Below are 15484 nucleotides of genomic sequence, written 5' to 3' on the forward strand. Positions count from 1 at the left end.
GATAAAGGGCAAAAAAACAAAAACAAACAAACAGTGAGCCTTCATTTTATTGGATTCTCCCATTTAATCCAAGCTCCCTGCCCCCTCATGCCTGCCATCTTCTGGGGAAGAGATGAGAAAAGATGAGAGCCCTAGAACTTGTTATATTGAGACACCGGAAGGCTCCACAGTCCTGATCACAGACAAGAATTGCCTTGAATGGAATTAAAATGTCATTTAATTTCAGTTTTGAAAGCACGAATTATTCCTGTTGTGCAGCAAAGTGTGAACATTGTTTCAGTTGACTATCATAACCCCGGATTCCATTTCCCCCTGCTTTTTATTTCCCAACCAATTTAAAAACATTTTCCCCATAAAATACTACAACTCCCATGATCCTTTCTTGATATCCCCACATGCATTTGGTTTCTAGGACAAAAGTCAGTTCTTGCCTGCTCACGCTTCGTGCTGTTGCTGCGTTCAGCTCTGGTTCAGTTCAGGGACACAAGGGCGGGAAAAAAACGCTGGTTTCGCAGTGGAGCAGAAAAGCGCCGCCAGCAGCGAGCAGCCTTCTGGACCGGACCTTTAATAGTAAAACTGCGATGAGCTATGTTACTTTTCCTGACTGCTGAATTGTTTTGATTTTATGAGCAGAAGAAGAAGCGACCAACAACCTAAAAGGTACGACCACCTCGCATACCTCCAGTAAAGAGCTCGACTAGATTAACTTTGACATAAATAGTGCGTGGGAAAGCTCCCACTGTGTCGTCGTCAGTTTTTGTTAGTGACTTGTAGCTTTATGATAATACCTGTGAGCAAAATATCAATATCATATATAAACAAGTTGTATCATTTATTTCGTTTATCTATTTTTAAAAATATTAAAAATAGTCATTAATCTGTGTTCGTAGCTTGACCACACTGTAGCGTTTTTGGATGGATCTAGAGCGGCAGATGCATTTCTGGCTGCAGTGTTCGTGTGAATGGGGCAGTTTGTTCGAGAAAACAGACCTATTTCATTTGACTAAAAGGGCTAACAGCCACCAGGGATGCTGAACTTTATACAGTGTATCCTCTTTGAATGAATACACACGCAAACAGGGTCTCAGTCCAGACTTTTCCACCAGTGGATTGCAGTCTGGCCCGTGTTAGCTGCCACTGATGTGTCCGGTAGTGGTGGGCGGATCGATCCAAATATCGATAGTATCGATCCCAAGTCGGCATCGGTATCGGATCGATACTAGCCTGGTGATATCAATTCTTTACTTTGAGTTCTGCTCATTTACAACGCTGTGCTTTCGGCAAAAACGAAACAACCAGGTCGCTGGACTCACCGCTCCTGTGTCAGCGGAGAGCAGGCACACTTTGCTCCCTCTCCCCCACTCTTATGTTTTGGTGTTGCACTGACACGTGATGTGACTTAGACACTTTGGGGGTTGTTAAGTTGTTTACATATTAATTATATATATATTTTTTTGTTGTTGAGAATTTTAATTGTAATTTTTGTATTAGTTTAACAACAGTATTTGTTTTAATTTGTTTACTGGTTTGCGTGCACTTAAGATTAAAAAAAAAAGATCGCCACCACGGCAGACCCGATGGCATTTTCATGCTTCGCAGCATCATTTATTCTTACAATAATCACACGGTTGTTGTAACAGTACATTCAACGGCTTCAGCTCTCCCGCTAACAGCCGTACACATCACCACCACCAAACCTGCAGCAGCATCGCAGAACATGCCCTGCCACATACCCTCCTCGCCCACTTCACCTCACCCCGCGAGCAGGCGAGGGAATTGGCCCGGACCATCGGCGCCCCATGCCCCAGCCCAGCGACGGGGAAGTGTCCACTCTGGCGGTCGCCCGCGCCTCCAGCGGAAGCCCCGGAGCTGACCTGATGACCACCCATGACAAGCAGCAGCGGCGCCGCAGCAGGCGTGGAAGTGAGCTGGGGCTCACAGGCAGCTGGGCAGACGGCCGGCACGCAGGACTATGCAGCCTGCGTGCCGAAGTGGACAGCACGCCGCCCTCAGGCGTGGCAGGAGCCCCGCGCACCTCGACCTCTGTCTCCAGCTTGGCAGGTCCCGCTGGCGCACCAGCCTCCGGCTCACCCCTAGCCGCGCGCTGTCCACAGGGTTGCTGTAACAGTAGCCTACATTCAATGGCTGCAGCCCTCCTGCTGCCAGCTGTACACATCAACACCAAAAACAACAACAGCACAAGCAGCGCACAGGTTTTAAGCCGGCAAGGCATCATGAAGGTGAGTTCATCTCACCTTCACTGCAGCAGCATCGCAGACCACGAGCTGCCACAATAATAAAACGTTTTTTATTTAATTATAAATAAATTATTTCTCCTAATTATGTCCTGGGTTTTAACTAATTAGTAATACCAAAGGAAACATCACAAAAAACACTTAAGGTTATGAAAATGAATTGCGATTTAGCAATTCAATGAGGCATCCACCTTATTTATTGAAAAGTATCGGTATTGGTATCGGCGATACTGGCCCGAATTTACTTGGTATCGGATCGATACCAAAATATGCAGTATCGCACACCACTAAGTGTCCGGTGTTCGCTGCTCGGTTATTGTGGATTAATACACTGTGTGAGTGTGCGCATGCACGCTACTGATCGTGAACAGCTTTGCCATACTGCTCTGTGACTGAGGTGCCGCTCGGTCTTGCTGTCTAATCCTATTAGCTAACCCCAAAACAACCATACAACACAACACTGACACTTTGTGTGCTCGACGTTTTTTTTTCCTAAACTCGTGGCCATAACAAGTGACTCAACTTAAGTTAAAGTCTGTCCGATCTGTGGAGTACTGCTATTCAGATTCTCAGCCTGAACTTCACTAAAAGTACCAATAGTAGCTTTATTATGAGTAAAAGCCCCGCACAAGATCTAGCATAAACTATTATATCAGCATAATCCCTTTAACTTGACTTGGTGCTCTTTTCCTTTAGTTTCTAGACATCACCCCCTCATTTCGCCAGACTTTAGAGCAATAGCTGTTCAGGCTTTCTGAAGATCTTTCAAAGTTCTGTGGAGATTTTCTGCTGTTTTGTGTTAAACCACTGTAAATGGAGTTAATTCCCAAAAAAGACACCTAATTTGGCAAAGAGCAATATTAAATGGCATCATTAGCACATTGTTCCCAGCATCTTGTTCAAAAGACACATAATTTATTCCCATTTCTTCAGTTAAATCTATAAAAATTGTCAACGATGCCACAGTTGACAGACATAGTATTTTTCCACCAACAAGGTGATTCCTAAAGAGCTACAAGTCTTGGCACATGTGCACTTAGTCCTTTAAAAAATCTGAGGAAACTGGATAAGTATACAATAAAATAAGAAGTCACAAGACACTCTACAGTAGGTAAGAGGTATCTGAAAATCATGCTCATAGTAAGTAAATCTAGCAAAGACCTGAGACAGGACCTGAGAGATGAGAGATGCATCTGGGCCTTCAGTTGATCCATCTATTGTTTACTGAAGCCTCATCAGAACTGGTCTCATTCGAAGGGTGGCTGTCATACAGCCATTCTTAAGGAAAGGAAAAAGGGAGAAAAGGCTGAGGTATGCTAATTTGCACATGAACAAATCAACGCACCCACTTCCAATTTTCCTTGAAAAATATAAGGATCCAAGGAGTGGTACAATGCTGTATATTGTTAGAGAACTCGGCTGTCAAACTCCTAAAGTTTGCAGATGACACCACTGTCATTGGCCTCATTCAAGATGGTGATGAGTCTGCATACCGGCAAGAAGTTGAGCGGCTGGTACTCTGGTGCAGTCAGCACAATCTGGAGCTGAACACTCTTAAGACTGTAGAGATGACAGTGGACTTCAGGAGACATCCCTCAACTCTGCTCCCCCTCACCATATCAGACAGCCCTGTGTCAACTGTGAAGACCTTCAAGTTCCTGGGTACAACCATCTCCCAGGACCTGAAGTGGGAGACCAACATCAACTCCATCCTCAAAAAGACCCAGCAGAGGATGTACTTCCTGAGACAACTGGGGAAGTACAGTCTTCCACAGGAGCTGCTGATCCAGTTCTACACTGCGGTCATTGAGTCTGTCCTGTGCTCCTCCATCACAGTCTGGTATGGAGCAGCCACTAAACAGGACAGGAGCAGACTGCAGCGGACTGTACGGGCAGCAGAAAGGATCATCGGCCCCCTGCCCTCCATCCAGGATCTGTACCTCTCAAGAACCAGGAAACGGGCAGGGAAAATCATCACAGACCACCCGACACAGGAACAGTTTCTTTCCCCTCGCCATCTCCCTTCTTAACAGTTGACCTGTCACACTGCTCCCACTGCCAGACTGCAGCTGCACCTTATGTACATTTTGTAGTATTCATTCCACCTCATTCATTTCTGTATTTTATGTATATAAGTTTAGATTCGTTATTTATAGTTGGTTTACACAGCTTTGTGTATGTATGTGTAATGTGTATATATAGACACGTGTGTGTGTGTGTGATTTACATTGCTGTGCTTGAGAGCCACCATCTACCGGAACCAAATTCCCTGTATGTGTCTGCACATATACTTGGCCAATAAACACGATTCTGATTCTGATAATATATGCTGCCAAAGTTGTCAATAATGGGGTCAGCATTGGTGCAGGTAATCCTTATGAACCTAAGTTCAGGATTTGGACTAATTCAGCAGTGACAACAACACCCTGATAACGACTGTGTTTAGTCTGTTCTTCCCATTCTGCAAGGCCACCTGGGTTGGCTGGAAGACTGTTTACTTAGCCTGCAGGGCGAAGGACACTGTCTCAGCTGAACTCTGGACACACACATACATATACACTGATATGCACACACTCATCCCCCCTCCCTTTCCAAACGCCTTCGACACTTATTCCCTTCTGATGCTGCATCCTTTACCCACCCCTGTTGCTTGTCATGTGTTTCTTTGGTGTATTAAGAGTTTTTTCATGTGCTTTGTGCAGAGGTGTTTTTTTTTCTGTTCTCAAACTGATCTCCCTGTTGGAGCTCAGTCTGGGGGGAGTTATTTTTTTCTCCTTATCTTTCCTCATGTGGTGCATTTTCCATTGTTATACCTCTCTGACCTGTCTTTCCCATGTGATGTTTTGTGTAATGTATGTATGGTTGGAGGGTAAGATGGCGCCGCCATTGCATGCAATAGGTCGGCAGCCTTATGAAATTTCCCCTTGTGGGACTAATAAAGGTATATCGATTTAATTCAATTCAAAATAAGAGTAAGGGGGTTGTGCAGTAGTAAATTGATCACATTTTTAACGTGGATGGATGCAAACTACTTCTTTTTAAAAAAGAATTATCTATTTTTGGACAAAGTGACAAAATACAGGTACAGCATAGCACAGTCTATAGATGACAGATTCATGGCTACTACCTTAAATGATGCCTGGGTGTAGATGTTGTTTCATTTTTTTTCCTCTGTCCTGTCTGTCATTCATTCTTGCAGACTCTCATCATGTTCACAGAGGTCCTACTTGCTCTGGTGATTGGTGGACTGATCTACTTCCTGGTTCAGAGGAGTAAGAATCAGGTCCTAACAACAGAGGATGGCTGGTGGGGTTCTGGAGCACCCCGTGATGCTGGGGAGGACGACACTATCCGCTCCTTCAGGGTAACCACCAGCGATCAAGAGCTGGAGGTTAGTTTTCCTCTCAGTTGGTCACACAGGATAGATGGTGCATTTGCTGCTGAGAAATTCCACCTCGCACAAATAGACTTGTACATCTTCTCTTATTTCTTGTCAGGACCTCTACAGGAGGATTGATCTGACTCGTCCTTTTCCCTCACTGGAGGACAGCCAGTTTAATTATGGCTTCAACTCGCAGTACCTGCAGAAGGTGGTGTCTTACTGGAGAAATGAGTTTGACTGGAGGAAGCAGGTCGACAAGCTCAACCAGTACCCTCACTTCAAAACCAAGATTGAGGGTGAGACTAAGCTGCCACATTCATGAAGAAGAATACTGTTGGTTGTCTCTAACCTGTTAAAAATCTGTCCAGGCATTGATATCCATTATCTGCATGTGAAACCCAAAAAGGTGCTAGAAGGGACGAGTGCTGTTCCACTGATTATGGTCCATGGCTGGCCTGGCTCCTTCTATGAGTTCTATGGATTGATCCCTCTGCTCACAGACCTGTCAAACCCACACAACCTCGTGTTTGAGGTGGTGTGTCCCTCCATTCCAGGGTATGGCTTCTCTGAAGCACCACATAAGAAAGGTGAGCCTGGGATTTCTTTACTTTGGCCACATTATCCCATCATCACTGTTGTAACAGTATCACTAGAGTCTTTTATCATGGTCAAAGACTTTAAAATAACCATATTTGTTGAAGGGGAAATAAAAAATACTACCCTGCACCCAACTTGTTAATACAAGTTGGGTATTAACGTAAATCCAGGTTGACCCTAATAAGCTAAGTAAGAAAGAAGGGGACCTTCATCATCTTCTTATCCCAGACCCTGGAGAGGTCGCAGAGTGGGGAAAAAATAAGAAATCAGAAATCAGGCACTTTTTCATATGTGCACACATGCACTTTTTATAAATGAGCAACCTAATTAGCTGCTTCTCCACTGTGTCTCTCAACTGTAGTGGTTGGACTGCAGATGGTTGCAACAGTACTCGCCAATTTTAGTGTAGTGCCTCATGAACCTCTTGCAGAGCTAGATTGGAGTTGCTCTTTAGCTCACAGCTGAGCTCCAGATGTTAAATGTTGCAGTTGGTCTGACTGTAAGGATGAGATCCTCTCTGGAGACGCAGCTGATTTATATCAGTTATCACGATTAGATCAGAGAGACCTGGCCAGTGAGCCAGCTGGTAGAGAAAACAGGATGGTCAGGGGTTAGCAGCACTAAAATAAATGTTGGAATTTACCGTTAGTAAAGTCAGTGTGAAGGAAATGCAAGAATGCTACGTTTTCTAACTCTGTCTCCATGTGAACAGGTTTTGATTCGGTCTGCGCGGCTCGTATCTTCCACAAACTGATGAAGCGTCTGGGTTTCCAGCAGTACTACGCTCACGGTGGAGACTGGGGCTGGTTGGTCACCACCAACATGGCTCAGCTGGAACCCAAGTATGTGATACAAGAGCTACACCAAATGTACTGGGTATAAATGACGTCTTATTGAGAAATATTACACCAAATTCTGAGCATGGCGATAGTTTTCTGTAGTATACTTGTTCAAAGAACAGTAGACCTCTGTGAGGCATGCAAACATTTTTGTATTTCTGGACATCTTTTTTGTAAGCAGTTTTTTTTTGTTTTTTTTGCTTCGCCCCCAGAACTGTCAAAGGCTTGCATTTGAACTTTGCCCCGCCCTCCAAGCCAGGGCTGTCCATGGCTTTGTCCATGATGCTTGGCCGGCACTTCCCTACGCTGTTTGGCTTCACTGACTTTGATATTCAGCGATTATTTCCCTGCATGGAGAAACTGGTGGTAGAATCCATCAAAGAGACTGGCTACATGCATATCCAGGCCACCAAGCCTGACACTGTGGGTAAGAACTTGGAGAAGATGGTTTCAAGCAGCATAACCCAGTTCAAGTCTGACTGGGGAGCTTGGTTGCATTTTCTTTTACTTAATATACTTCTAATCTCCCTTCAAATTATTTTATTTGCTCAAGATTCCTAAAATATTTTGTGTACATTGAATTATATTTTACTTTCTGACCCTTGAGGTCGAGGGCTGAATGACTCTCCAGTGGGTCTAGCTGCCTACATCCTGGAGAAGTTCTCCACATGGACGAGCCATGACTTCAGGAACCTGGATGACGGAGGACTCACACGGTGAATACAGCAGAATATTAGAATATGTCCCACTAATATTAGTGGAACCCCACCCCAACTGGTGGGAGCAGATGGTTGTTCCTCACCTGAGCCTGGTTGTGCTGGAGTTTTCTTCCTGTTAAAAGGGAGCTTTTCCTTCCCACTGTTGCCAAAGTGCTTGCTCATAGGGGGGTCATCTGATTGTTGGCGTTTTCTCTGTATGTATTATTGTAGGGTCTACCTTACAAAATAAAGCACCTTGAGGCGACTGGTGTTGTGATTTGGTGCTGTATAAATAAAATTGGATTGAAGGTTATAAGAAGTTGTGAACTTGAGTAGTAGCATGCGTATTAGCAGTGCTGTCTATTCTGAAATAGGCTTGTTTCCTTAGTTTTTCAGTTGTCAGTAGTCTTATATCAGTGGGGTCATGTGTTGCAGGAAGTTCTCTCTAGATGACCTGCTGACAAACGTCATGATCTATTGGACCTCTGGCTGCATTATCCCCTCCATGAGGTTCTACAAGGAAAACTTTGGCCAAGGTCTTGATGCTCCACATGCAAAGTAAGTGAGAACAAATGCCAAATTCCCATAAAGCACATCAGCAACATCTTATTGGTTGAAAGGTGTTTGTTGTTAACAGTCTTCAACAGCTCTGTGCCACCCAACTTTGTCATTTAAAAACCTAATTTTGAAATATTCAGAATGACTTGTTTAGTAAAATCTAATGCTGATTCACAACTCCAGGATACCAGTCTATGTCCCCACGGGTTTCGCCTGCTTCCCCAACGAGTTGATGCACACGCCCAGGCTGTGGGTCAAACAGAAGTACCGTAAACTTGTGACCTTTACTCCCATGGACCGCGGTGGTCATTTTGCTGCTATGGAAGAGCCCCAGCTGATGGCAGAGGACATCCAGAAGTTCACAAAGATTGTGGAAGGGAAGGTGAAAGAGTAGAGGGTGGACTGACAACGGTATGAATAGACATCAGCTGGGACAAAGTTCTGAGCAGTAAGTGGACATACTTCATCTAGAATCAGAGTCTAAGCTTTGTATTTCTTATCTGAAGTGGATTCTGTAAGATAGGATAGCTCTCTAAGTGACACTATGATAAAGTCATATGCAGTGTTAATGGTGAAATAATGAGTGGTGGCTGAAATTGAAAATTTGTTGAGAGGTTGGGTTACTATGAAAATCACAGCTTGTTTTCAATCTACTGTTTAGAATTTAAGGCTACACCTTTCATTCTTAAACTTGCAGTTTATGTTTATGAAATTTATGGAAAAGTTGGACGTAGTCTCTGGTGAAAACTAGAGCTTAAACCTGCATTCTTGCTAAAGGCCAGCAGGGGGTGGCAAATCTGATTAAAGAAATGATCCTGGTTGTATAGAAGTCTATGGAAAAACCGCACAGCTTGTCACTTGATACATGCACTCAGTAAAAACTTTACTGATAGGCTTTTGGTGTCAACTGAAGGTTTCATGTCTTGTTAAATATAAAATGATACCATCTTTGCATTCTCTTTGATCTACTTGGAGTAAAGTAGGAAACAAAACAAGGTAAAATCGCACAGCTGCAATAATGATTGTGCAGAGTCTCTCAGTTTCTCAGTCAGATTTACCCTGCCCCATGATGTCTGGTTTAAAAACATCAAGATGGCAATAGTTGCGAGGTTGAAGTCAAGTTTTAAAATAGCTACAAAGTAGTGGGTGATGTGACAGTGGTTGGATCCATCTTTTATGTCTGTGATGTCTCAGTCGTCCAGGTCATCGTTGTCTAAGGAGCTTGGAAAGAAAAGCGTCTTTCTGCAACTTCCCACTCCATGAATCCAGGGGTCGGTTCACTAGTTTCTAACTTCCTTACAGCATTTCTCAGCCTCGTAGTTGTTAGAACAGTTTCTAAGCAGCTGCAGATGGGAGGTTAGGGGGCACATGATGGGATAGTGTTGACAGCATAAACAAGGTGCCAGGCATTCCTCTGACTGATAGCACGAAACCTCTGCACTTAAGCCACAACAATAATAACACTTGATTGCCTTAAAGCTTCAGGTTACGTTTTAATTTATTTTTTTTTCAGAGTCATTTAAAACTAACTTGGAAATTGAAAACCTTTGAAGTCAGACGTCTGTTGAGACATTCCACAACTTCTTACGCAGATGATCCTTTACTGCCTTGGAGTTACTTGCCAGGGTCTGTAACGTGCATCAGATTTACATCTTGTGTCAGTTAGCTTTTGATTGGCGGCAGTTTACCCCACCTTGATGTTGGTGCAAGTTAATTTAAAATATATATTTTACTATCATGACTAGAAATTCCTCATTTGAGGCCTAACAATATAGTGACAGTGCTGCAAAACGAGTTAAATCACAATCAGAGCTCCTGATGTCTCTTTAAGAGTTTCCTTGTATGTCTGCTGTTGCCTTTAAAAGTCAATAAAGATGTCAAATTCAGAACAGTAAGTTGCAATTTTGTGTATGTTGCCTTTCCAAAATCACCAGACTGACCTCTGGCTGCATTTTAAACCCAATAAAACTGACGCTGCTTTAAATTTCTGTATTTCAGTTTCAGTTTTTGACTCTCTGACACAGCTCCACTGCTAAAGACTCATTCTGAGAAGTATGTGTAAACTTTACTGTGTGTTTGCACGTTTCTGAAGTTTCTTCTGTGTAGAAATGTACGAAAGCCACAGACCCAAACTGGCTCCCAGTCTGCAGCTCATTTTGCAGTTCTAGGATTCTGTAATTCAGACAATGTTTAAAATGTCCCACATGTCTACACAGTCTGGACGTGTGATAATTCAAGTTGTGGTTGGAAATGGTAGCTAATGGGAGTGTTGGTTACATTACCACTTTGTCCAAAATTAACTTTATTGTAATTGTGCATAAGATTTTATTATTTAACAAGTTGGAGGGCCTTTAAAAAGCTGTTATTCAAGGTGGTCTTTGGTTAAGATGTGAAGCCTGAAAACTGCAACCTGGGATTAAATATTTAACAGTTTGCAAACAAACTCAAAAGTCTGATACCTCCAGATATCAGACTAAATTATATATTTAGTTGTCAACAATGGGAAAACAAATAGCCCAGATCGTTTTGTTTTATTCCAAATCCGTGCTTTTTGGCTAACACTGAGCTTCATTGTTTGTTGTAATTATAATTGTGTTCTTCAGTAAGCAACCCAAGTCCAAATGTCTTTGGCTCTAGTGGAATGTTTTTTTTTTTCACAAGTCACTCTGACCTCTTCAGAAAATATTTTAATCTTTCTGTGCTGCCAAAAGGTGTTCCTCCAGCCTCTGTGCATGAGTTTGTGTGTTCAGTATATTTCTTTGTATTGAAACGTTTTATCCTAGTTATAGTGTGTTTGTCTGAGGCCTGTATTCACCAGCTTGAGTGAGTTTCAGCAGAAAGCTTTCTAACTTTTCATTTCCATTCACATCATTTTCTAATGTAAAATGATCAGATTAAGTAATTCTTATGTAATCCGCTTTCTTAAACAGTCTTTTGTGTTTGTGGGATCTAATAAGTGAGTTATGCAGATGTGCTTGTCCAGCTTTGCATTATTAAAAAGCTTATCCGGTTCTGAGTTTCAATAATCCAGACGAGGGCTGAAATGCTCCACGTGCCTGCTGTGTCTGTTCTTGCTAACCAGCTTGGGTGACCTTTGCTGCGTGTCACGTGCTTCTCTGTGAGAATAAAACCTTTGAGCAAAAAGCCTCGGAGGCAGATTTTGATTTCAGGCTCAGTTCTCCGTTTCTTACATGGAATAGGAAGCTGAGCCTCACTACTAGGGTTGCCCAAGATTTTGGATTTGACAGCTCTGACTACCTTGCTAATCCTAAACACTTGCTGGTGTGATGTACAGCATTAGCTTGCCACAAAATCAGATTCATGACTGTTCAAGTCAAAAGTGCTCCAAGGCCATAAATGTATTTCTCACTGCTCCGTTACATCCCATGTCGCGCTGCCCCAGAATTCTGTTTCCAGCTGTTAGCACAGCTTTGAGGTTCCCAAGGCCCCCACAGTGCCCTGGCTCAGGACACCCTCCCAGAGCAATACTCCCCCAGGCCTGACTGCCTGCCTGCCTGGAACTCTTGGCAACCAAGCAGCCAGGGGAGGATCAGGATGACCGGGCGGCTGAGATAAGGACCACATGAAGTTCCCCACATTACCTCACCCGATAAGGAAACGAGCAGAGATTCACGGAAAGCCAGAGTGAGAGAGGGATAGAGACAGAGACGGTCAGACTTGGGAGGATGTCTCTGGGTGGATGGTGATTCGCAGAGAAGCAGCCCTTGTTTAAGGGTCTGGGTGGAACTGGTGTCCCACAGAAGTCTCATGAACTCTCCAGAGGAGCTTGGAGCTGCCCGCAGCAGGAAATCATCTCATTAATAACTTCATGAGATCAGATGAGCATTTCTGCTGTTCTTCACTTAACTAGTCACATCTCATATCCAGATTTGACTTCAAAAATGTGCTCACACTAGATGAAGGGATGACCTCAGATTCTGTTTTCTTTTGGGTCCAGCAAAGTACCTAGGAAAAAAAAGTATCTCTCATAGCAATCTCCAGCACTGGAAAATAAAGCTTCATCCATCCAATGAAAACACACTGAATGTAATTTAATTTCTCGAGACTTGAAGGGAATCTACTGCAGCACTTTGGCAGCACTCATGGCAGCGAATCCTCTGGAAGGTCTCATGTTGGTTGCAGAAAACCACCGGCTGGTTTCTGGTTGTGCAGCCGAGCCGCAGAGCCGGCAGCCTCTTTCGTCCCAGAGCCCAGCCTCCCCGCACGGACACAAGCTGAGCGTACGCAGCAGTCGGGAGTCCAAGAAGTGGGTGAGTTTGAAATAATGCTCCAGGTTTTTTTTCCTCTTCTCAAACTCAAACATGACCCTGATTTTCCAGACAAATTATGCAATGCAGTGATTGATCACTTCCAGCAGCTGGTGGGAGAGTGCAAATCCTTTCTTGCATGATATGAAGAATTTCATGAGAACATCTAAAATATGTGTTTATTTAAAGTAGCCAAATATAGTCAGTATTTTTCTCAGCTGTGGCACAGCCTCATACAATGTGTGGAGGAGCTTCCCTCTTCTGAGGTCTGGTTCAATCAGTTTGTATTAACCGTAGTGACATGGAAACGCAGAGAAACCCAGACAATTAGAGAAGGGCGCTTGGAGAACAAACAAAGTAGTCACTGTGTCACCTTGTTGACTTACGTGCGAGCGGCAGCGATCATGTGTGGATGTGTGCTGATGAAATATATTTGTGACTGCTTGGGTCTGTCCTGCAGGTTGACCTGTTTTCTTCTCCATTAATGCAGAACTTAAAGAGAGAGCAGCAGTGTTTTGTACACTGTCAGAGCAGCAATAATGCAGTCACAAAATCAGAACGCTTTTGTTTCTTTTAGTAATATTTGATAATCAGTCTGCAGAAATGTCAGGTTCTCGGCGTGCTCTTTGCAGCAGGTACAATCAGTGTGCGGGTCCAGGTCAAACCCCGGTTCTGGTTGTGGGTCCGCGGTCCTGAACAGGGCGCTGAGGGCTCAGCACTCCCCGGAAAACGCAGCCCGAGAGAGGAGCAGAGTACGCAACCTGCGGCAGGCCTTTCACACTCTGCAGGTACAAAACATACACACTTGCCTCAGAGCTGTTACGTTACAGTGCACTCTCAGTAGTTCTGCTGTACGCCCGTCTTTGGTGACGGCTGAAAAAGAGGCCGTCACAGCTGCTTCTCCCTTCTTTGCAGGCAGCTCTACCTTCAGTCCCACCTGACACCAAGCTCTCAAAGTTGGATGTTCTGGTTCTGGCTACTAACTACATAGCTCACCTGACAGAGACCCTAGACCAAGGAGGGATGCTAACGGAGCACACGGCCTCAAGGCCGGGTGGATACCTGCATCCTGTTAAGGTTAGAAAGTGACAGCTCACTGCCTTCCATGCTATGCCCATTATCGACTTACTCACATAGATTATACAACTTGAAGACTTGCTAATTGGCCATCACTAGTCAATAATCTGTTCACTGTGCCTGCGCAAAATACTTTTAGCTACATTCGAGTAAAAGAGGTTTTCACAGGATTCTCTGCAGTTCCTTTAGCGCTTGTTAAAAAATTCAGGTGTTTGTTAACACAGTACCACGAAGTAAGAGCTATACCTCAGAATCTCCAGGCATCAGTTAGCATGTTAAATGTTAACGTTTGTCTCCGTAAGACTGAACAAGTGTGGCTTGTTCACACGTTGAGTGTAATGAGCTGTTTCAAATATAGAATGTACAGAATTTCAGAATGTGTAGCTGTTCTTAGATTAAGCCTGTGATCAGACGTCCAGCATGACTCTGGATAAATGTGTGTCTCTTCTCAGAAATGGCCCATGCGTTCTCTGCTCTACTGTGGGAGTGTGGGAGAGCTGCTGTCAGCCAGTCAGATGACTCCACCTGGACAGGACAGGACACACCCACTGAGCCCTACCTTAGAAGGAGACGATGAGTGAAAGCCTGTTTTATGCTGTTTTATATCTTTAATCGTAACCAGCTATTGGTAGCAAAGGAGACATCAAAAGACACTCATGTGCAGAGATGGGCAAATTTCAAAGGATGTGGTGCACCGCTGCTGACGTGTGCTTAAAGACGAGCAAGGCAGACATTTTTATGTTACATACAAACAATGATGTTTTTGTCAAATTACTTTTTTTAATCTAAATGCGGAAGTTAAATGAACTTTAATGAACCTGCAGCTAAGTTTTTACTTTCTGGTGTTGGATTTCTTTCTTTTAAATTAAATGTGGTCATGTGTCTTAAACAGAAAATAAAATGTGTTTGTGGAAAAAAAAATCATATTCTCCCTGTAAGGACGAGTCACCTGTTTGCTTTTTTTTTTTTTTTTTTTTTTTAAATAAAGTCTACGTTTGTGAGGTTTTCCTACTTTATTATTTGAATGTGTGTGTGTGTGTGGGGGGGGTCTGATCACTGAGTGTTCATTACAGCAGTGCCACAGAATGTAACCATTTACTTGCACTAGGACAGCAGCGACTCTTAACGGTTCACGCAGGTTCAATAATGTGTAGCGTAAGACCTCCTATACAACTCATCCCATCCATGCTCGACCTACCCCAGATGATCTCCTTGTAACATAAAAACAGTGATTATAATTATCAGAAATCACTCCAGAATAGCTTTGTGGTGTTTTTGAGCCTGTAGAGTTACTGAGCATTAAAGTGAATATCACTGAAAATGTCCAGAGTGCCACCAGACCCCCGCCAGCAGCTTGTTCACCGACCTTCCATCCCTCAACTTTTAAGTTTTAAGAGTTCTTAAGACTGCAGTAAACAGTAACGATGGAAAAGGATCCAGGTTGAATAGAAGTGAAATAAAGTTCTATTTATAATATGTTTTTGCTACAAAAATCACATGAATTCACTTTTATTTCTCCCCACCCCTATCCAGCTGCCCCACCAGTGAGGCCCACCCACAGTCTGATCGACACAGTTGTACAATACTGCAAAGACAAATCCAACAGTCCTCTGTTCATGAAATGTGACAACTACCAATTACAGTTTCAAATATAAATAAGTTGTTTCTGGGAAGCTCCTATTTGGAGACTTTAGCAACTGGTGATCTGTTCAGGTTCATGCACAGCTGGACTCACTTCAAACTAAATCATTCCAGTCTGTTGTAAGCAGTGACAAGTGCACTGGGGTCATCACACAGTTAAAAAAAGACG

General features: G+C 43.5%; 2 protein-coding genes across 2 annotated transcripts; both read left to right on the top strand.

The window, feature by feature from the left end:
• The first annotated feature begins 274 nt into the window (after positions 1–274).
• ephx1 (epoxide hydrolase 1, microsomal (xenobiotic)) lies at positions 275–10313 on the top strand. Its single transcript, XM_014336428.2, has 9 exons — positions 275–660; positions 5455–5646; positions 5753–5933; positions 6006–6224; positions 6947–7076; positions 7286–7500; positions 7681–7789; positions 8207–8329; positions 8513–10313. Exons 2-9 carry the CDS (start codon positions 5464–5466, stop codon positions 8721–8723), a joined length of 1371 nt encoding a protein of 456 aa, XP_014191914.1. The 5' UTR covers positions 275–660; positions 5455–5463; the 3' UTR covers positions 8724–10313.
• A 131-nt stretch (positions 10314–10444) lies between these two features.
• LOC102295991 (transcription factor 24) lies at positions 10445–14632 on the top strand. The gene is made up of 4 exons (XM_014336430.2): positions 10445–12600; positions 13230–13385; positions 13513–13674; positions 14127–14632. The coding sequence occupies exons 1-4, from the start codon at positions 12433–12435 to the stop codon at positions 14253–14255; spliced, it is 615 nt and encodes a 204-aa protein (XP_014191916.1). The 5' UTR covers positions 10445–12432; the 3' UTR covers positions 14256–14632.
• The last annotated feature ends 852 nt before the right edge of the window (positions 14633–15484 follow it).

This window comes from Haplochromis burtoni, unplaced genomic scaffold (genome assembly GCF_018398535.1).
Source record: "Haplochromis burtoni strain Fernald_Lab_line unplaced genomic scaffold, NCSU_Asbu1 Contig_103, whole genome shotgun sequence".
Classification (NCBI taxonomy): domain Eukaryota; kingdom Metazoa; phylum Chordata; class Actinopteri; order Cichliformes; family Cichlidae; genus Haplochromis; species Haplochromis burtoni.